The sequence below is a fragment of the Oenanthe melanoleuca genome, chromosome Z, assembly GCF_029582105.1.
Source record: "Oenanthe melanoleuca isolate GR-GAL-2019-014 chromosome Z, OMel1.0, whole genome shotgun sequence".
Classification (NCBI taxonomy): domain Eukaryota; kingdom Metazoa; phylum Chordata; class Aves; order Passeriformes; family Muscicapidae; genus Oenanthe; species Oenanthe melanoleuca.
In genome coordinates this window covers 22,371,414-22,393,488 of record NC_079362.1, presented here as the reverse complement: position 1 = coordinate 22,393,488, position 22,075 = coordinate 22,371,414, and the positions used below count along the sequence as shown (strand labels likewise).

The 22,075-nt window shown below is 51.5% G+C and overlaps 1 protein-coding gene across 1 annotated transcript in view; it reads left to right on the top strand.

Annotated features, from left to right (window-relative positions):
• The first annotated feature begins 9,643 nt into the window (after positions 1-9,643).
• The window catches only part of LOC130265405 (serine/threonine-protein kinase PAK 3-like), a 35,666-nt gene continuing 23,234 nt past the window's right edge, over positions 9,644-22,075 (top strand). Inside the window, exons 1-5 of the mRNA XM_056514469.1 lie at positions 9,644-9,854; positions 10,786-10,823; positions 11,630-11,705; positions 12,388-12,451; positions 13,071-13,119. Of these exons, the coding sequence (XP_056370444.1) occupies positions 9,776-9,854; positions 10,786-10,823; positions 11,630-11,705; positions 12,388-12,451; positions 13,071-13,119 (306 nt within the window). The 5' untranslated portion in view covers positions 9,644-9,775. The remainder of the gene's footprint in view (positions 9,855-10,785; positions 10,824-11,629; positions 11,706-12,387; positions 12,452-13,070; positions 13,120-22,075) is intronic.

Sequence of the window (22,075 nt, the reverse complement as noted above, 5' to 3'; positions counted from 1 at the left end):
AGTGGCAATAAAAGCTCAGGAGCCTCCAGAGCCCTGGCAGGTTCCCTCCCTTGCCACGCTGGCTCTGAACTGGTCCGTGCCTTGGAAGCCGTGCGCTGCGGACGGCTTCTCCCCTTCGTGGCTTTGCGCTGCTTGCCAGCGGCCCAAGGCTCTTCCCCCTCACGGAGGGTCCCCTCTCCGCCCCACAGGCCCCCTGACAGCTGCCCCACACCAGCTGCCCTCTAGAGATGTTGTCCCTCTCCCTGGAATCCCCCAGCTCCAGCCGCCCCTCACGGCAGGGCAGGAGGAGGAACCAGGCCCGCTTGCCCCCCTTTCCTGGCGGTCACTGGCTATGGAAGAGTAAAGGAGGGCTGAAAGGGCACCTTTTCCTTATGCTTCCCTCTCTTCAACCTTTGGGCCTCCAAGGTGCTCAGCTCCAGGGCATCCGAGGGCCTGCACTCGCTTTCCTTGCTGAGGTGTGCTCTTCCTTCTCTGAGCCCTGCAATTTCCTGCTTGATGGGAGCTGACTTGCAAATGGGGAAAACCAGATGCTTTCAAACTGAGGCAACTCTCCTGGGTAACTGTTGGGGGTTGGCTTTGTTCCTTTACTGCAGCAGTTTCAAGAATTTTTCCCATTAGTATGAGAAGGAAGCCTGCCGGGTTACACGCAGGCTATTTCAGGACTCAAGAGAAAGTGTAGCTGGGCACTGGGCTCCGGGCTTTTCACATTTGCCAACGAGGTGAGGGAGGATGACTGCCCTCCCCATCTTCAGCTCATGTGGGTGGAACAGCGGGAAGCCAGGCTCTCTGCTGTGGGACAATGCTCTGCATCCACTCCGCTCCAGCCTACCACCTCTAAGACCACAGCTGACCAACAAAACTCAAACAATGAGTGGAAAGCCCTTCCTCCACCTTTCCTCCCATGTGGGACACAGCTGCCACTGCCCCTTTCCCCCGTCCTGTCTGCCACCTCCGCAGTAGCACGGGCCCTACCCCACCTTCCAGCACCGGGACCGAGGGCAGGCCGAGTGTGTGTGCGGCTGAAAAAGGGACTGCAACTGTGTTATTTCTTCTCTTTTGTTGTTCATTTTCACAGCTGCTCTTGCTTCTGTTTGTCCAGTTAGATATATCAGTAAAGAGCTGGTATTCCTAGCCCCTTGCCTCTGCCTGAGAGATCCTGATTCCAAAATTATAATACTCGGGAGGGAGTGGGCTTACATTCTCTATTTCAAACAGGACCGTCTGCCTTTATTGGAAGACACCTGTCCTTCAATCCAGGACAGTAACTCCTGCAGATTATCAGCAATAGAATTTCATGCCTACTAAGAACGACAGAGAATGGAGTAGGTTGGAAAATGTTGTTGAGCTTATCAAATCCAACGTGTAACCTACCACCCTCTCATTAACTAAATCACGGCACTGAGTGCTACAACCAGTCTTGTTTTTTAACAAGGACGGGTTGGGCCTTTGCAATTGCATTGATTTTCAAATACTACCCTCAGTGTCTGAAGTGTGAAGAGCTCAGCCTAAGGCCCCTCTGTCCTAGTTTGAAGGACAGGGGTCTGCCAAGAAAGGCAGAAATTTTCCTTTTAAACAGAGACCCGAATTCCACTCCCCCCAAAATATTATAAACGTTTGAATCAAGGACTCTGAGGCAGAGATAAGGGGGTAGGAATAACAGCTCTTTTACTAATATATCCAACTGTACCAGCAGAAACAACAGCAGTTGTTAAAATTACTAACAAAACAGAACAGATTACTCGGTTCCAGTCCTTTCTTTAGCTGTGAGCACGCTCTCTCGGCGGGAGCGGAGGCGGGAAGGGGCGGCTGCGGCCGCGCCGGTCTCAGGGGGGAGCGGCTGGAGCGGGCAGCTCCTCGCTCACCGTTGGGTTCTGGTGCTCAGCTGTGTCCGCAGAGACTGGAGGCTGGAGCAGGGCAGATGCAGGGCAGGTGATGGCAGAGGGTCTGGCTCTCTCCTGCGTTCCGCCGCGTGGCTCCAAGACCGAGAGGATCCTCCTCCCCGCCCCCGGAAACACAAGTCCGCTCCGGAAGCATGAGAGCCCCTCTCCAAGCCGATCCCACCTACCCCTTTTGTCCAGAGCCCGCAAAGATCCGCGGTGTACCCGGCAGCTCCATTGGCATGACAATGGGAAAAATTCTTTAAATTGACACAGCAATAGGAAAAACACTCAACCCCCAACATTATCCACCCCGAATTTTTTCCATGCCAACATGCTACAGCAAATTAAAACTTCTATATTATATACATACATGCAGTTACAGGCACAGTATCATAGATAGTTCACCCTAGAACAAGGTCTCCTTGGGGTATGCATCGTGTCTGTCCATCCTTTTGCATCACCCACCAAGTGCAACCTGGTCCTTGAGCGAAAACCACCCCACGAACAGGATTGTCTTTGCTGGAGGGAGAGTTCACCCAAACAGGTTTTCCTAACATGCCTCTCAGGTGTACCACAGGGACCTTCTCTCCATCTGCTGTTCCCAGGGGCTCAGATTGGGCAGGGCCTGCTCGGTTAGTGGAACCTCGGGTATTCACTAACCATGTTGCCTTTGGTAGATTGATCTCCCAGTTTTTGAAAGTCCCCCCACCAAGTGCCTTTAAGGTGGTTTTAAGCAGGCCATTGCACCGTTCGACTTTCCCAGCTGCTGGTGCATGGTAGGGAATATGGTACAACCACTCAATGCCATGTTCTCTAGCCCAGGTGCTTATAAGGCTATTTTTGAAATGAGTCCCGTTGTCTGACTCATTCTCTCAGGGGTACCATGCCTCCAGAGGACTTGTTTTTCCAGGCCCAGGATGGTGTTCTGAGCAGTGGCATGAGGCACAGGGTAGGTCTCCAACCACCCGGTGGTGGCTTCCACCATGGTCAGCACGTAGCGCTTGCCCTGGCGGGTCTGAGGCAGTGTGATATAGTCAATCTGCCAGGCCTCTCCGTACTTGTACTTGGACCACCGCCCCCCATACCAGAGGGGCTTCACCCGCTTGGCTTGCTTGATGGCAGCGCACGTGTCACAGTCATGGATAACCTGGGAGATGCTGTCCATGGTTAGATCCACCCCTCGGTCTCGTGCCCACTTGTAGGTGGCATCTCTGCCCTGATGACCTGAGGCATCGTGGGCCCATCGAGCCAGGAACAATTCTGCCTTGTGTTCCCAATCTAAGTCTATCTTTGAGACCTCTATCTGTGCAGCCTGATCTACCTGCTCGTTATGGTGGTGTTCTTCATTAGCCCGACTCTTGGGAACATGGGCATCCACATGACGGACTTTCACGGGTAGCTTCTCTACCCGAGTGGCGATGTCTTTCCACTCATCAGCAGCCCAGATTGGTTTTCCTCTACGTTGCCAATCAGCCTTTTTCCACCTCTCCAGCCACCCCCACAGAGCATTGGCTACCATCCAGGAGTCAGTGTAAAGGTAGAGCTTTGGCCATTTCTCTCTCTCAGCAATGTTCAAGGCCAGCTGAACAGCTTTGAGCTCAGCAAGTTGACTTGATCCACCTTCTCCTTCGATAGCTTGTGCAACCTGTCGTGTGGGGCTCCATACGGCTGCTTTCCACTTCCGGTTCATCCCCACAATGCGGCAGGAACCATCGGTGAAAAGGGAGTAGCATTTTTCATCTGCTGGCAGTTGGTTGTACGGTGGGGCTTCTTCAGCCCGGGTCACTTGTTTCTGCTCCTTTTCGTCAGCGAGACCAAAATCTTCACCTTCTGGCCAGTTTGTAATTATCTCCAAAATCCCAGGGCGATTCGGGTTGCCAATACGGGCGCGCTGCGTGATGAGGGCAATCCACTTGCTCCATGTGGCGTCGGTGGTGGTGGGTAGAGGGAACCTTTCCTTTGAACATCCACCCCAGCACTGGCAGTCGGGGTGCCAGGAGAAGCTGTGCTTCCGTGCCAATCACCTCTGAGGCAGCTTGAACTCCTTCATAGGCAGCCAGGATTTCCTTCTCTGTGGGAGTGTAATTGGCTTCAGACCCTTTGTAACTTCGGCTCCAGAATCCCAGGGGTCGGCCTCGGGTCTCACCAGGCACCTTCTGCCACAGGCTCCAGGACAGACCATGGTTCCCGGCTGCAGAGTAGAGCACATTCTTTACCTCTGGTCCCGTCCTGACTGGGCCAAGGGCCACTGCATGAGCGATCTCCTGCTTGATCTGGGCGAAGGCTTGCTGCTGCTCAGGGCCCCAGTGGAAATTATTGTTCTTGCGGGTGACCAGGTAGAGAGGGCTCACAATCTGGCTATACTCAAGGATGTGCATTCTCCAAAAGCCTATGGCACCTAGGAAAGCTTGTGTTTCCTTCTTGCTTGTTGGTGGAGACATTGCAGTGATCTTATTGATGACCTCAGTGGGGATCTGGCGCCGTCCATCTTGCCACTTCACTCCCAGGAACTGGATCTCTCGGGCAGGTCCTTTGACTTTGCTCTTTTTAATGGCAAAACCGGCTCCCAGCAAAATCTGGATGATCTTCTCTCCCTTCTCAAATACCTCCACTGCCGTGTTCCCCCACACAATGATGTCATCGATGTACTGCAAATGTTCCGGAGCCTCACCCTTTTCCAGTGCAGCCTGGATCAGTCCGTGGCAGATGGTGGGGCTGTGTTTCCACCCCTGGGGCAGTCGGTTCCAGGTGTACTGCACGCCCCTCCAGGTGAAAGCAAACTGAGGCCTGCACTCTGCTACCAGAGGAATGGAGAAAAACGCATTGGCGATGTCAATGGTGGCATACCACCTTGCTGCCTTGGACTCCAACTCGTACTGCAGCTCCAGCATGTCCGGCACGGCAGCGCTCAGCGGTGGAGTCACTTCATTCAAGGCACGATAGTCCACAGTTAGTCTCCATTCTCCATCAGATTTGTGCACAGGCCAGATGGGGCTGTTGAAGGGTGAGTGGGCTTTGCTGACCACCCCTTGGCTCTCCAGCTCACGGATCATCTTGTGGATGGGGATCACAGCATCTCGATTTGTCCGGTACTGCCGGCGGTGCACTGTCATGGTGGCAATTGGTACCTGTTGCTCTGTCACTTTCAGGAGCCCCACTGCAGATGGGTTTTCTGATAGTCCAGGCAAAGTGTTCAACTGCTTAATGCTCTCTGTTGCTACAGCAGCTATTCCAAAAGCCCACCTGAACCCCTTTGGGTCTTTGTAGTAGCCATTCCTGAGGAAGTCTATGCCTAGAATACGTGGAGCCCCTGGGCCAGTTACAATAGGATGTTTCTGCCATCCCTTCCCTGTCAGGCTAATCTCAGCTTCCAGCAAAGTGAATTCCTGTGATCCCCCCGTCACCCCAACAATAGAAACAGGAACCTTCCCCACGTGTTCTGATGGTATCAGGGTGCATTGTGAACCAGCATCAACTAGTACTCTATGTTCCTGTGGCTTTGATGTGCCAGGCCATCGCACCCACACTGTCCAATAGATCCTGTCATCCCATGCCTCTCCCTGGCTAGAGGCAGGGCCCCTCTAGCCCTGGTTGTTATTTCTTTCCTGGGCATATATAGTGGAGGTTCCTTCCAGGGGATCTGACAGATCATCCTCCCTTCTGTGATACCCTGCACCTTTACCATGGGAGGTTGAGGCTACCTTCATTTTAGCACGGTTCCCTCGGTTAGCATTTCCCTCCCTGAGCTGACGCACCCGTGCTGCCAGGACAGAAGTGGGCTTCCCATCCCATTTTTCCATGTCTTCTCCATGGTCTCGCAAGAAAAACCACAGGTCAGCTCGTGGGGTGTACCCTCTCTCCCTAGCTGGGGGGCGTTGGGTTCTAGATTTGGGGCCTGTGACTCGCACTGGTGCTGCACTGATTTTTCTTATCTCCTCCCTTATCTTCTCCCTCATCTCCTCCCTCATCTCCTCCCTCATCTCCTCCCTCATCTCCTCCATCCTGTTTTGGACCTCTCGGAGGTCCCTGGCCACGGCAGAGACATTGGCCTGCATTGGGCCATTCATCATACTCTCAAAATTTCTGAGTCTGTTGGCAACAGAACCCACTGTCTCTTGGTGGTTATCAGCATTGATCATTGCAATGAAGGTGGTATACTGAGATGGCCCCAGGGTTGCCAGATTCCACAGCATCTGCCCTGTGCACCTGACCTTGTCAGGGTCATTGTCATGCTGTCCATCCCTCCCAAAGAATACCTCTAATACTGCCACTTCTCTCAGCTGCTGGATCCCTTCCTCAAGAGTTTTCCAGCGCATTCTACGTTGGTACTCCTGCATTCTCTCTTTGTGGACAAACTTCTCTCTCACACTCATTAAAAGCCGGTCCCAGAGGGAAAGGAGGCCTTGCTCCCTCACAAATATCTGGTCCACACCTGAATCCTGGGCCAAGGATCCTAAATTCCTGGCCTCAGTTCCATCCAGTTGCACACCTGTTCCCGTAAGGTCCCAGACCCGGAGTAACCAAGTTGTAAAAGGCTCACGGTCCCACCGTACAATGTCTTTACGCAGGTTATGGAGACTGTTGTATGAGAGGGACTCGGTGACAATCTCAATCTCTGGCTCCCTTGCTGGTGTATCCCCATTATCTAGGTGCCTCGTTTTGATCTTAGATTTTCTAGTTTCCACAGGGGCAACTGCCACTGGCTGTGGCTGCCCCTGTGATCCGGCTGGAGCCTGGACAGATACATCTACGGGTTCCACTGCAGCACCATCTGACTCTCCCTTTTTAGGGCAGGAGGAGGGTTTCTCACCAGCTGAAGAAAAGTGCTCCTTCAACATCTGGCTGTGCTCCTTCAACATCTGGCCAATATCCTTCACTAGAGCTCCCACCCACTCTGGGTGGTTCATTTCTGCAGTGGGCTGTGGGGCAGCATCAGGCTCTGGGGCAGCATCCCTAGTCTCCGGAGCAGAGTCATGTTCTGGGGCAACATCCCTAGTCCCTGGGGCAGGGGCACACTCTGGGGCAACATCCCTAGTGCCTGGGGCAGGGGCAGACTTTGGGACAACATCCCTAGTCCCTGGGGCAGGGGCAGACTCTGGGGCCTCATCCCTAGTCCCTGGGGCAGGGGCAGACTCTGGGGCCACATCCCTAGTCCCTGGGGCAGGGGCAGACTCTGGGGCCTCATCCCTAGTCCCTGGGGCAGGGGAAGACTCTGGGGCCACATCCCTAGTCCCTGGGGCAGGTATCAGGGTTGTTAACCAAGCCAATATTCCCTTGTTTCTGAATGCTAAGTAGAACAGGCCTATCAACAACACCAACCAGTGTATAATAACACTAGCAATTAAAACAGATCTGAAATCCTTGAAAACTGGTGGAGTAGCTTCAAAAAACTGGGTGATGGGTTGGGAGAAAATTTCCCTTGCATTCATTACTTCACAGTAAGTACCATTATTGAAATAACCCCAGAAACATGCAGTTAGAGTATGATAGTTCTGGATCCATGTGGCCACTTCCCAGAGAAAATTAAAAAACCATGAATTCCTGACATAATCAATCCACCAAACTAATCGGATAATAGCTACAGTAACTTTGGTGAGAGGGCCCATATTCAAAAAAGGGCTTACAAATGGGAGAGAGGTATCTGTGGCCACATGGAGCCCAAACCAGATTAAACCGGACAACATGTTGCCCCTCAAGAGAGCTGTTACTCCTGTCTTAACTCTCCTCTTAATGCCCTCAGGCCCCACGCTGGGAGCCAAAATCTGTCCTGGTTTGAAGGACAGGGGTCTGCCAAGAAAGGCAGAAATTTTCCTTTTAAACAGAGACCCGAATTCCACTTCCCCCAAAATATTATAAACGTTTGAATCAAGGACTCTGAGGCAGAGATAAGGGGGTAGGAATAACAGCTCTTTTACTAATATATCCAACTATACCAGCAGAAACAACAGCAGTTGTTAAAATTACTAACAAAACAGAACAGATAATTCGGTTCCAGTCCTTTCTTTAGCTGTGAGCACGCTCTCTCTCGGTGGGAGCGGAGGCGGGAAGCGGCGGCTGCGGCCGCGCCGGTCTCAGGGGGAGCGGCTGGAGAGGGCAGCTCCTCGCTCACCGTTGGGTTCTGGTGCTCAGCTGTGTCCGCAGAGACTGGAGGCTGGAGCAGGGCAGATGCAGGGCAGGTGATGGCAGAGGGTCTGGCTCTCTCCTCCGTTCAGCCGCGTGGCATCCAAGACCGAGAGGATCCTGCTCCCCGCCCCCGGAAACACAAATCCCCTCCGGAAGCATGAGAGCCACCCACCTACCCCTTTTGTCCAGAGCCCGCAAAGATCCGCGGTGTACCCGGCAGCTCCATTGGCATGACAATGGGAAAAATTCTTTAAATTGACACAGCAATAGGAAAAACACTCAACCCCCAACACCCTCAAAGACACTGTCTTGTCCAACACAGGTCAAAGCTCCCAAAGGGAAGACCTAGTAAAGTCACGCCTCAGGCCTGCTACTTCAGCTGAGGAGGAAAGGACTGGGGGAAAGTGATTCAGCTCAATTGCAGGTAGAAAAGCCACTCTAGAGGTAGAAAAACCATTGGAGAGGTAGAAAAAGCATGGCATGTTCACATCGTGGTTCATGGGGATTGGTTGAATGATGTTTTTAAGACTGAAAAGTGTGGAACTATCTACAATCAAGTGGCTCTCCTTCGCACCTGCCTGGGGACTCTGCATCACTACAGAGCCTCACCTCACGCCCAACAGATGAGCATCTGTCTGGGCTGAGTCACCAGGAAAGCGAACTAAGCCTGGGATCATCGTTCCATGGGTGAGCAGAGTTGATTTCCAGAGGAGCTGCATGCACTTGTTGCCTCCTGGCACCCAGCATTTTCTTTCTCTCTCAAGCTGGCTCCTGTCTTGAATTTGGGATTCTGCAAGAGAAGAGAGTGATACATGTCGTTTCTACTGGGATTTGGCTGTGCAAATGCCTGCAGGGAATCTTCCAGGGAGCATGGAGCCTGGGCAAACAGCTGTGAGAGTGCGGCTTTGGCCTGTTGCAAAGGGGCCTTCTTTGGGCTCCACATCTGCAGGGCATTGCAGAGCCGTGGGCCGCAGGCTGCAGCCAGAGCTGCCGCACAGCAAAACTGTGGCAGCCCAAGAATCAGCGCACGGCTCTTCTGCATCTTCTGAGACTTGCAGTTGCCAGAGGAACAGCAAGCAGACAAGAAGAGCTCTGCATCAGGAGGTAAGCCAGCATCTCCCTGAGCCAAAGGGAGGTCAGGAGGCTCCAAACTGAGTCAAAGCAAAGGTGAACACACCCATGTGCTCAAGAAGCAACTGCACACTGCAATACCCCTGGAAATTTATTTCCCTTGCTTCTTTTGTCCCCTGAATGTCATTGAAGAACTTTGGCTTTTGAGAAGCAACTGAGATGCCAGAAGTTAGAAGCACACTTGCTTTTCGTCAAAGCCTTGGAGACCAAAAGTCATGTTTGATTGCATTTTTGTGGCGCCAGCTACTCCGGTGCATTTTCTGAGTTTGCTTGGGATGTCTCAAGCGCTGGCTCATGGAGCATGAGGAATTTTGCTGGTGCTTTACGCCTGAGGAGAAGCGGACAGGCTTTTCTTTTGCATCAGCTGTACAGGAGAAGGGGTTGCTGGGCACAAGTACGGCAACAAAGGCAGAGCAGCCGCTCTTGTGAGGTCACGGCAGCGGTGCCACGTCACAGAGCTGTCAGCACAGCGCCGTCCCGGGGCGCGCGGGGCCTCGCTGTCCAGAGCGGCTCTTGCGCTCGCTGGCTGCGGGAGGATCCTTGTGATCAAGGAGTTCTCAGCAGACGGCCTGCACCCCGAGAGGAGTCTCGCTTTTTCCCTGGGTGACATTCAGTGTGCAAACCTGCAGAGCACTGCTAAAATGATCAAGCAAGTCTGTGCCGCGGTTTGCACCGTTTTTTCTATTGCCTATTCCAGCTACTACCTGCTGCACCTGACTCGTAAGTGAAGGTTTATGCTGGGGGTCACATCACCTGGCCTGTGCTTCACTCTGCTCTTTATGGCCGAGTAGTGATTGAGTTGATTTGGGAGCAAAATGACCATTCAGCTGCCCCCACTGTGGGAAATCTGTTACTAACAGGGACAGTTCCAAAGGGGGTGTCTGTAACGAGGTGCTGGCTGGAGAGTATTTCAAATGTAACCTGTAGCAGGTTGAGTTCCCTGCACGGGACAGTGTGCCAGTGGAGTCTGTCATTCCTTCAGCTTGCTGCTTCAACCTAGACCACTTGCAAAATGCAGACTCTAAGGAGAGATCCTCAGAAACACTTGTAAACATTCTGCAGTTCTCTCTGGGAGTGAGGGAAAGCATCTTTGGCTGCACATTCTGCCATTTAGGGGCCTTGGCTCTCTGACTTGACCCTTTATGGTGTGCCAAGACGCTGATTCCCTTGGCAATGCAGCACAAACTCCAAAGCAGTTAGAGTTTGCTGCTGACCCCAGGATGTTCCCAGGTCTTCAGCAGAGAGCTGCCGCAGGGAAGAGGGCCCGTGGGGGAAGCTTTCCTTGGCTATGGTCTTCAGAAATTGATGGGGATTGCTGCATGCAATTTCTGAAGCAGTACATAAAATGCAGCAAAGAGAAGAGGAAAACATTGCTTGAGCTGTTGGGCAGAACAGGAACTCTGACTCGTGAAAAAGCAGCTGGCAATTGCGTGACCATGTTCCTATTTCCCTCTGGCACAAGAGGCCCAAATGTAGACAGAGCCTAGGGGAGCATCCTTGCTGTTCTCTTCTTGTGGGAAAGAAGGGTTGATCCTGGAGGCACGTTGGGAAAGGGGAAATGTTCTCTCTTGGGATTAAATTGTTCTGTGGTACTCCACAAGACAGGCACGTTTCTAAGGGCATCTGCCTCCTTTTCCTTTGCTCGCTGCAGGTCACCTCACACGTGCTTGGAGACAAGACGGTCCTTTGGTGAGTGGCGAAGGAACTTGTGACCTTGCTGGCGTGCAAGAATTGTGGGGCAAGCTGTGAGCTTGGCCTGTTGCAGGAGAGCGTAGAGTGCCAGCCTGGGAGGCTGATAGAAAGCCCAAGCGGCTGTTGGCCTCAGCAGGAGAGCACTGGCTCTTTCCTCATTTGCCAATGAAAAGCCTTTCAAGAGAAGAAAGCCAAGTGCAGCAGCCCAAATGCACAGCAAGATGGAGTCGCAGCTAATTCACCCATATTTGTAGGATTTTCATGACTCTGAATCCCACTTGTGTCAAACTCTGTGATTCCCCTCTTCTGGCTCTATGTAAAGGGCATGGGTCTGGCAAGGGCTGGGATGCAGCTCTGAAGGGCCACTCCTTCGAGCCTGAAATGCAGAGGGAAATGTGTGCAACAGATCCAAAAAGGCACATGCTCTGGGCTGTCTTCAGACACCTGCATGCCAGCTGCGGGTATCTTAGTTGCTCTGGGGAACAAGGAAGTCGAAAAGCAACAATGCTCTGGGGCCGAGCTCTCATCTCCTTCTGCATCTTTGCAAATGCCTCAATACCTTGTAGCAGGCCACTTACAGAAAAGCTGATCAAATGTTGCATACAACAGCCGATCCATGAGTTCCTGTATCCAAGTAGCCTTGGGGTTTTCCCATTGCCTCTGAGTAGGGGACATCCAAAAGCCCCCAGCCCAAGTGGCCGGGCGGTGGCTGACAGCACCTCCCTGAGGCCTTGCCTTTGCCGTGTGCTCTGCGGAGCACGTGTGCCAGCCACCCTTCTGACGGGCAATCCTTTCCTCTCCAGCTCCACAGACGCCCTGCACGTCAGCGTGCCGCCCGGCAGCCCCAGAGGAGAGAGGAGCAGAGCCTGAAGAGCCTGAGTACGTCTGGTGAAGTTCTTGTCTGCCAGAGCACTGTGCTGTCTGCGTGTCTCGCTGTGGGCCGTGGCAGAAGCTCCTCCTCAGTGCTTCAGTGTCTCAGAGGCACTTGGCTCTCCCTGCAGAAGCTGTGCCTGTGCTCTGAGGCAGCGACAGAGCGCTGGGGCTGCTCCTGGTGCCTGAGGGCAGCTGGGACTGCCTTGGCTCTGCCTGGGCTGCCTTCTCTGCCAAAGGCAAAAGCAGAGAGGCTTGTTTGTGCTTGAGCAGAAGGCTGGCCCCTAGCTAGTGAGCAGGCCCCAGGCAGCTCTCTGGCTCTTTTCTGCCTGTGGCTTTTACTCCTCCTCTGCCTCGGACACTTTGTGCTCCTAAGTGGCTCTGCCAGTGAGAGTTGACGTGAGCAGAGAGGCTGCAAAGGCCTTGCCTTTGCTCTGAAGGCCCAGACCTTAAAGGCCCATCCTTTTGCCTTATCACATGAGATGCTGTGCTTGAAAAAACAAAGCCTTCTTGGAAAGGCCAGCTGCTGAAAGGTGGAGAAGATTGCCCTCCCACCTGCTGATCTCAGCAGCTGCAAGCCAAGTGACTGCAAAGGGCCCAGAGCTCGCCACGCTGGGGCTGCACTTGGGATCATGTGTGGATTGCCATCTGTGTTTGACAGTGAGTGCCTTGCACTGCTTTTGTCTTTCAGGGGGCATTGTGAGTCTGGGCCAGCCAACGCAGAGGTACACGGCATTTGAAGAACTTGGACGAGGGTAAGTGTGACGCCTGCTCCTTATAAAAGCGGAGGCCAGGTCTTTGGCTGCTGCAATATCAAGAGTGAAGTCAGGCAAGCTCCAAACACGGTCAAACTCTGCCTTTCCCTCCTGCCACCTCTCAGGACTGCTGAGTCAGGGCAGTCCAAAGGCATCATCAAAGCCAACTGGGTGCCGCCAATGTCTTGCTTGTGGCAAGGAGCAGGACCTGGAAGATCTCCTGCCTCTGCACCTTTATGGCCTAGAAGAGCACCTTGGCACCCAAGAATGTCAGACTCTCAACCACACTGTTTGGAATATGATTTTTCTCCACTTTTTGACATGCGCATGCATGCACACCCACACATGAGTACACTTGCCCTTAGGTTTGGAACAGACCTAACTGGGCGTGTGCCTATGGGGATTTACAGCAGCCCTTGCTCTTCATGCTGGAGCTGAGTTTGCTCTTGCACACCCTGCCCTGCATGGCAGAGGCTGGGGGCTGATGAGCTACGGGCTGAAGAGAGGCTGCAGCCAGGCATTTTCTAGAGAGGCCAGGCAGCCTGGGGACATCTCCTGCCTGGCCTTGCTTTCACTGCCACAGACTGAAGGCCTTTCTCTGCTGCCGTTTTCTTTCTAGGGGATTTGGAGCTGTTTATAAAGCCCTCGATGCCAGCACGGGACAACAGGTAAAGTGTCGACATCCCCAGCAGATTTTGCAGCTCTGCAGCACTTTCCCCACTGCTGTGAGCTCAGCCTGGAGCTTTGGGTGGCCGCTCCATGTCTGCAGAAGAGGCTGTTGCTCTGAAGCACAGTCTTGTCTGGGAGTGCAGAATGCACTTGGGCGGGCTGTGGTGTTTCTCCTAAGCTCTGCTGCCCAGTACCAGGGCAGTTTGGCGCAGCTCGCTGCCTCATGCACAAGCACTCGCTCCGTGCTCCCTGAGATCTCGGGCAAGGAGCGACTTGTCAAGTTAGTGGTCTTCAATGTCCTTTCAGGTGGCCATCAAGAAAATTCGCCTTCATGGGAAGAGATCCGAGGAGCTGGCTGTCAATGAAATCCTGGCCATGAGGGACAACAGGAATGCCAATATTGTCACCTACTTAGACAGGTTGGGCTGTTGTCATGTCTGCTCCTTTAGATAGGGCAAGGCAGAAGAGAGCAAGCCCTTTGGTGCGTGGCAGAAAAGGGAGCTGTTGATGATTTCTCTAGTCATCGCCAGGGCATGGCAGGAGGTGGCACTGGGTGTGCAATGATCTCTTGAGGCACACGTAGCTTGGAGAGCTGTGCAAAAGGCTGGCAGAGGCCCTGGGGTGATCAAGCTGTGGCCATTGCTCTCTCGCCATGCTCTGGTTTTCTTCTTGCAGCTACCTGGTCCATGGGGAACTCTGGCTGGCGATGGAGTTGATGGACGGCGGCACGTTGTCAGATGTGCTCAGGGCAGTGTACCTGGAGGAAGGACAGGTCGGCGCTGTCTGTCGGGAGGTGAGGGATCCCGCTTGTGCTTGCCCTGGCCTGCCCAGCGTGGCCCTTGTCAGCTGGTGGGTAGGAAGAGCAGAGATTTCTTGCTCACGCCTTTCTTTTGGAGCTGATGTCACACCCTGGAGAAGAAGGATGAACATCTGGAATGAACTGCCTGTCGCCCTGCACTCCCTTGGCTCTGTTCTTGCACACTTGCATACTCTTTGTTTCTGGTGCTCATGCTCCCTTGCTCGCTTGCTTTCACTCTTTTGTCTTGTCAGCTTTTCCTCTCAGCCTTTGTGCAGCCTGTCTGACTGTCCTGCATTCCTTGCCCCTCTAAGCAGGCTTGTGGCTTGCAAATTTTCAAGCTCAGTCCAATGGAGATGTCCTCAGCTTCAAAGGAGAGTCATTCAGGCCAGATGGCATTGGATTCTGGACACACGTCTAGTGTGCTGCTTCCTCCTCTGCCCACAAGGCTCTCAAGAAAATCTTTGCCATGACACCTCTTAGCCAAAATTCATGTGATTTTTACCAAAATCAGGAAGGGCTTTAGGAATCTCAGATGCCTTCCAAGAAGACAGACCTCTTTGAAGAGCGTTGAAGCAGCACGCTCTTTCCCTTTCTCTGTTCTGACCCTGATGTTGCGCCCTGCCTCTCAGCTCCATGACAGAGCTGTCCGTCTCGTGGAGCCCTTTCCTTTTCTGTAGCTTATACTCAGGTGCTGAACTTTTCCCCTTGCCTCTGTCCTTTCTCTCTCAGTGCCTACAAGGACTGCATTTCCTTCACTCCCACCAAGTCATCCACAGAGATGTGAAAAGCGCAACGTTCTTGTGGGCATGGACGGATCAGTCAAACTGGGTGGGTATCCCTGGGCAGGTGCAGCGTTGCCAGCATGTGCTCTGGGGCTGCTTTTGGGTGACTGCCAGGTGCCCACAAGTGCTGCTGGGTCAGTGTGTGAGGTGAGGGTGTTTTTGTGGCAGCCAGTGCCTTATTTTGCTGGCTCCAGCCCCGTGGGAGCAGAGCACGGCTGCCTTTGCAGCCGGCTGCAGCAGGGTGGCCTGGTCAGGCTTGGCGTGGGCAATGCTTTTGCCCGCTTTGGCAGGGGGAGCTGCCTTTGACAGGCTTTGTTTTTCTCCTCAGCTGACTTTGGCCTCTGCGCTCAGCTCAGCCCTGAGCGCAGCAAGCGCAGCTCCAGGGTGGGCACTCCCGGCTGGATGGCACCAGAAGTGGTGAGAGGAGAAGCCTACGGCCCCAAAGTGGACATCTGGTCGCTGGGGATCATGGGGCTGGAAATGGTGCAAGGGGAAGCTCCTTTCCAGAGGAAGCCCGTCTGAGGGTAAGGTGCAGCTTCTAAAGGGGCTGCGTGTGCTGAGAGCTGTTGTGGCTGGGAAAGGAGCAGCTGCAGTGTCCTCTTCCATTTCCTGTAGGTTGTGAACTGATAGAAAGGAACGGGCCCCCACAACTGCAGAACCCCGGCACCACTCGGCTCTCCTGCGCCTCTTCCTGAGCTGCTGCCTGCAGGCAGACGAGGACGGGCGCTGGTCTGCCCAGGAACTGCTGGAGGTGAGAAAATGCAAAGCGGCCAAAGGGCCTGGGAGCTGAGGAGCCCCGCAGGAAGGGATGAAGAGGAGGGTGGGCCACGTGGGCCTGGCTGAGACAGGTGCGGCACAGGAAGGCCGAGGGGCAGATGGTGCCCTCGGTCCTCTTTGTGCATCTTCCCGGGAGCCAGAGCAATCCTGCTGGAGCCTGTGGTCTTGCCAAGTAACAAGGAATCCTTTCTTTTGAACCTTTTTCCTCTGGGCAGCATCCCTTTGTGACTTCAGGCCATCCTGCCTCCAGCCTGGCCGCTCTGATCACCTCAGCCAAGCAAGTGCGGGAAGAGCGGAGAAGAGACGTGCCGCGCCACCTGAGAGGAGTGGAAAGGGGATGCCTGCTGTTTTGGCCCAGATTCCCCCATGCCCTGAGTTTTAGAAGAGCTCTTCCAGAGCTAGTAGATTTCATCTTTAGAGATTTTCTTAGGTTTACTTAGGTTTTAGTAGGACTATAGAGTATAGAAAGCTTTGTTAATGGTGCATTGTTTAGATAAGAATAGGTGTAATGTTGATGTAGGGTAGCTCAGAATTAGCCTTTAAGGAGAAATAAGAATGAAGCTATCAAAGATCAGGCTGAGACTCAGAAGAACTGGACCACACATGTGCTGCCACCTGTCAGCGTGAATAATCTGCTCGGAAGAGAGAATGAGGAAGATGAAGATGATGAAGTCGCCAGATGACGCTCTGTTGCAGCCCTTAGTTTCAGCAGGAGTGTTTTCCCAACTAGGGAATGCAAGCCCTGTTCTGTTCCCTCAAGCCCATGCCCTCTCCCAGCTTTCGGTCACTCCCACCATAATTCCCTCTGGGCAGCATCCCTTTGTGACTTCAGGCCATCCTGCCTCCAGCTTGGCTGTTCTGATCATCTCAGTCAAGCTAGTGCGGGAAGAGCGGAGAAGAGACGTGCCCACCACTGAGAGGAGTGGAAAGGGGATGCCTGCTGTTTTGGCCCCGATACCCCCATCCCCTGAATTTCTTTTGGTGCTCTTTCAGAGACAGGAAATTGCATGTTTTATGATTTTTTTCTGTTTTGCTATGTTCAGTTTAAAGCTGTGATTTATTTTTTCTCCAATTAATATGTCAAACAATTTGGGAATTTTGGAAATTGCTTTGAAGGTCTATAGTCTCCAGTTTGCCTAATTGATAAAGAATATTTTTGGTAAGGATAAAGTATTGTTAATATAAGTGCTCTCTGAGATATATTTTAAGTAAAAATTGTTGAATTGTCAGAATAAAGATTATACTGTGAGAGGTAAACCTGTGATACTGCAGAACTGGTTCATGGGTGTGCTATGAGCCATCAGCCTGAACCGGTCCCTGGAGAACAGAATGATGGAGTTTCTAGAGGATAATTTGTTTCAATACTTAATTTCAGCCGGACTGGCAAGAAAATTCTAAAGTATCCCCAGTGATGGAAGGCTCCCTTCCTTGCCATGATGTAGCTAAGCTGTGCAGTCCCTTTCAGAGGCCTACAGAACATGCTTGGGGGAGCAGCTTTGCTTACCTGAACTGGGGAATGCCAATGGGCAGCTGAGAGAGACTCCTGGGTAATGTACACCAGGTAATGAGCACACGTTCAAGACAACACCAGGAGGGAGATGTGCAGTCCTTCCTGGGCCTCTTGTCCTGAAGATGTCAGGGTGATCAGCAGGAATCACCCTTTTGTTCCCACCCTCCTTGCACGATGCTGCCTGTGGGATGTAATGGCATTCTCACAGTGGCATCCAGCCCTTCCTCCCTGCTTCCCATTTCCCCATTTTCACCCCAGACCCACCCAGGGACCCTCTGGGCCAGCCTCATCGCCCACGGGTGTTTGCAGCCACCGGGGCCTCCTGCAGAGCCCCATTCCCACTCCGCTGCCTCCCTGGCCTCCTCCATACCTGGGCTGAGCTGCTGTAGCCAGTGCTGGGAACGCACACAGCGTGTCACGCCTGTTGCTGACCAGCTGGATGGAGAACCCACGGCTCGCCGCCCCGGCACTTTCCCTGCCGTGAAGCTGTGGCTCCATTTCGACTCTGTCTCTGGGACACCCACAAGGAGGGGTTGCTCACGGTCTGGATGCTTCTTGAGTGGTGCCCACAAGCCTGATTTCCATGCCTCCCCACTCCTCCTACCTCTAAGGCTGCCTCAGCCTTCTAAAAACAATTTTCCTTCATCTAATGGCTTCTTGTGCTTTACTTAATGTAAGCAGGAGTACATGCTTTTGATTGTCTTTATCCTAGAGTTAATAGAAATAAGTTGAAGTACTCCTATACTTTGCCATTTAAAACTTGAAGCAACTGAAAAAAGTAGAGAAGCTTTCTGTGCAGCTTTTAAGTTAATTTGCAAATCTCCTTCCTCTTCACTCAGTTTCAGCATATCTGTTGATTGTCCTTGGCTGTCATCTTTTAAGCTTCATCACTTGTCTATAGATCTGTAAAAAAACAAGGCAAATTCACTGTACTTTGTGTTTTACCGCTTTTGGAAAGGCTGAGGCCCTTGTGACCTTCTTCTGTCACCTAGACTTTGATTCCCATCCTGGCTCTGGCTAAGAGTAAGACAAATTATTTATTTATATTTATTAACTGCTAGCAAGATTTGCTAGCAAAGGTCACAGTTAGAGTAAGCATGATGCTTCTCTCCCTCCCTTGAATACACAAGATGCCCTTTTGTGTCTAGGCCTGGTGATTTCCAGGAGCACCTAAGCCACTGCCAAGGAGAAACGTCTCCTATTGCGGAGTTTGACGCTGATTTTTTGGTAGGATTTTCATCTGTATCTACAGCGAACTGGATCTTTGACATGAAGTGTCTTCAAGCAACATTTCTAAGCATTTCTAAGTGAAGTTCAGATACTAATGAGTTGTGATTGTTTTATCTCTGTGTAACATATGTTGCAATATCACAAAACATGTTATTTTTGAGTGTTTCAGGCATTTAAAATTTAGGCTTACTTTTGTCAACACTTTTCTTACTTCCCTTCAGAAAGCTGCATGTCCAAGCACTAATTTCCTTCTCAGTTTCCTGAAGCTTTACCAATATACAAGTTTAGTACTTTACAGTCAGCTACTGAAATAAAAAAGGAACATATGATGAAATTTCAGCTTCTAAGGAGTAGAGTATGTTAGGGTGGGGAGAAGGGTAAGAAAGGAAATTATTTGAAAATAAATTAAAGAACAAAGCCCTCATCCAATATTCCAGTATTTGAATATGAGACTAAAAAAATATTTAATTCTTTCATGTTACAAGCTGCACAGAGGAATACTGGAACATTTTAGTAAATTTGCCAAGGCTTGCTACTTCCTTGAGGGCCCTTGTCTTCCTGAGAATGTGATTCCTTTGCTAGTATAAATCTGGCAGCCGGAAAAACACTCTTTCTTCCTTGTTTTCCCTTTACGAATTCTGTGCAGGATCTACAGGGCATTCTCTGAGAATGCACCTCTTTGGTTTTGGATTGAACAGGCCCAGCCTTAGATCATAAGATGCCTATTGTCAATACCTTGGTGCTTAGGGACCAGTGTTTGCTTTGTATCATTCTGATATAAAATGGAAGCCTTGAACTGAAAAAGTATTTAAAAGCCTTAGTGCAAATTCAGTGACTTGAAAGTTAGTGACTCCCACTAACCCACTTTGCAGACACTCAGGCTCAGAAGTGCATATTTTTACTCCCTAATCACATTTTAGCTAGACTCAGGAATTTATTTATTATTAATTTTTTACAGTATATATATATGAAGTAAACCTGCTAGAGAACCATACTGAATTTTCATTTGGATAGTGTGTTTTACCTGAGACCATACTGTACAGTGCGGACTGGAAAAAACCACACCTTTTGCTCTTACCTGTCAGTGTAAAAAAGCCTTCATCCTCTGTGTCCCCATACATGGACAACAGAACCTTAGCTCAAACTTAGCAAATTGACAAGTACAAAAATGACTTCTTTATTCAAACCTCAACTACATTTTATATGGCTCCTGATTTTCTTTTCTTTTTTCTCAATAATTTCTCTTACAAATGTCGTGATTTCCTGTTAAAACCCGTAAACGTGTACAATTACATTTTGTGTTTAGATATGATGAATGGATAAAGGCAGACCGAAGGAAAGCATCAAAAATTAGAAGAAAAGAAAAGAAAGGTAGTTTCACTACCTTTTATGCTCTTGTTACCCCCAACTTTGTCTTGAAACATTCTTAAGCATGCCCCATTCTGTTCCCTTTTCATTGGCGTACAAATACATGAAAGGAAAACTCACCTCCCAGCCTTTTAAATATGAGAATTTTCCCAGAAAGATTTTGGGGTGTTCATTTTTTTTTTTTTTTTTTTTTAATTAAATTTATGTATGACTTAATAGAAAACAAATGAGAAGGATCCATTTCATCCATGCTGGAAGCCAACTTGATGGGGTGAACTTTGGGAGCTCCCTCTGCTGATTCTGGAGAGCAAACAGGACTTGTGTGTATGTCCGTATGATTTTATTTCAAAGCATTTCCTTCCAAATTCTGTTTGTTTGTTGTTTTTTTTTTTACCTGATATTTGGGAGTAGATTAGGTTCCTCAGGCGGCAGGAAGAATCTCCTTCTGGCACAGCAGGCAGTGGTTCTGCAGAGAACGTGGTGGGAGCTCTGGAAGCCGAAGTGCGCCAGGAGCAGCCCAACTGCCCAACTGCCCAACTGCCCAACGGCCCCAACGGCCCCAACGGCCCCAATGGACCAAAGGCCCAAAGGCCCCGCAGCCCTCGGCCTGTGCCCCTCTCCCTTTGCCCCTCACCCTACGTCCCTCTCCCTGCACCCCTCGTCCTGTGCCCCTCACCCAGCACCCCTCTCTTTGCCCTGCACCTCTCGCCCTGAGGCCCTCGTACTGTGCCCTCAGACTGTGCACCTCACCCTCGCCCTGCATGCCTCGCCCAGTGTCCCCTCCCCCTGTGCCCTTAGTCCAGCGCCCCTCTCCCTGCGCCCCTCACACAGTGCCCCTCTCCCTGCGCCCCTCACCCTGTGCCCCTCTCCCTGCGACTCTCTCCCTGCACCCCTCTCCCTGTGCCCCTCACCCTGCGCCCCTCTCCCTGTGCCACTCGCCCTCGCCCTGCGCCTCTCTCCCTGCGCCCCTCCCTGTGCCCCTCACCCTGTTCCCCACACCCTGTGCCCATGGCACAGGATTGCTCTGTTGCACAGTCTGATATCAGCTCATGACATGGTAACGTCAAGGGTCATTTGGGATGTCTACTCAGAGCTGCTCTTCCACCCTTAACTAAGGGGCTACCTTGGGAGTCCATTATTAAAGGTATCCAAGCTATGGGGGAAAAGAGGAGGATGATTTTCCCCAGCTCTTCACCCTCTTTCCCCCTTCAGACCTGTTACAACAGCATTTAAGAATTCTGAATTCCCTTTAGATGTTAAGGGAAGCCTGTTCTTGCTGCTACGTCCACCAGCGCAGTGCACACCATATTTGGAGCCAAGAAAGATTTCTAGAGAAGTTATTCAGAGATCCCTGAAGTGGGACAGTAATGGCAGGACAACACAGGCCAGTGCTTAGAGGATCTCTCCAATGCTTTAGCAGTTCACGCAATCGTTTAGCAACAAGCATCTACAGGAGCCTGTTAAAGTGCTGAAAAGTGTTAAGTGCTGAAATATGTCAAAGAAAAATGCTGTAGTAGCTCAGAGAGACATGAACACAGTAAATATCGCCTCCAGGGGGAGGAGAAAGAAAGAAAGCAGACCAACAGCACCATGGCCACTCAAACTGCTGCTGAACCAGAGGAACAACCCGCCGCCAGCAGCAGTCACCACTATACAGAAAAAGAAATCCAACATGTAATCAGTTCACTTCATGAGGGATGAAGAGGAAGCAGAGCCCTCAAAACAGCAGCAAGAGGCATGGCCAGAGATATCACCTGGATGAGCTGTGAGATTACAAATAGATTTCAACCACCAGTCAGGAAAGCCCTCGGCTGCTCTAATTCTGGGATGTCATGGCAATGACATGAAACTGGATGGTGGTGAAGCCAAGCAGCTGGGATCTCTCTCCTGGAATGGGGCATTGACAAGGATTGAGAAGAGCACAGATACTCCCAGCCTCCGGAGAAAGCTTGTGTCAGCTGTGAGGGAAAGGTACTGTCTCAGGGATGATCTTGCCTGATCTCTAGAGGACTCCCTGCTACGGGACTGATGAGGGTTGAAGAACAGATACTGATGGCTACTGCAACAGTGCAGTGTCAGCAATATCACATCAACCAGGACTCTGTGACTCTCATCCAGGAGATTATTTGGGAGTGGAGAGCCAGGGAGTTGTCAGCAAGATTTGCTGACCCTGAAGTAGTCCTATATGGCCAATGGAGCATGGAGACTGACAACAGACTGTCAGTGCCCTGAACCAACCACTCTGACTGCTGACTGCTGCTGTGCTGGACATGCTGGAACCCAGTGTGGACTGGAGTCCAGGACAGCAAAGTGGTACCATCATATGACATTGTAATGTGTTTTTCCATTCCTTTAGCAGCAGAGTGCAGGCCTCAGTTCCTTTCACCTAGAGGAGCATCCAGTACACCTGGAACTGATTGCCCCAGGGGTGGAAACACAGCCCCACCATCTGCCATGGATGATCCAGGCTGCACTGGAAAAGGCTGAGG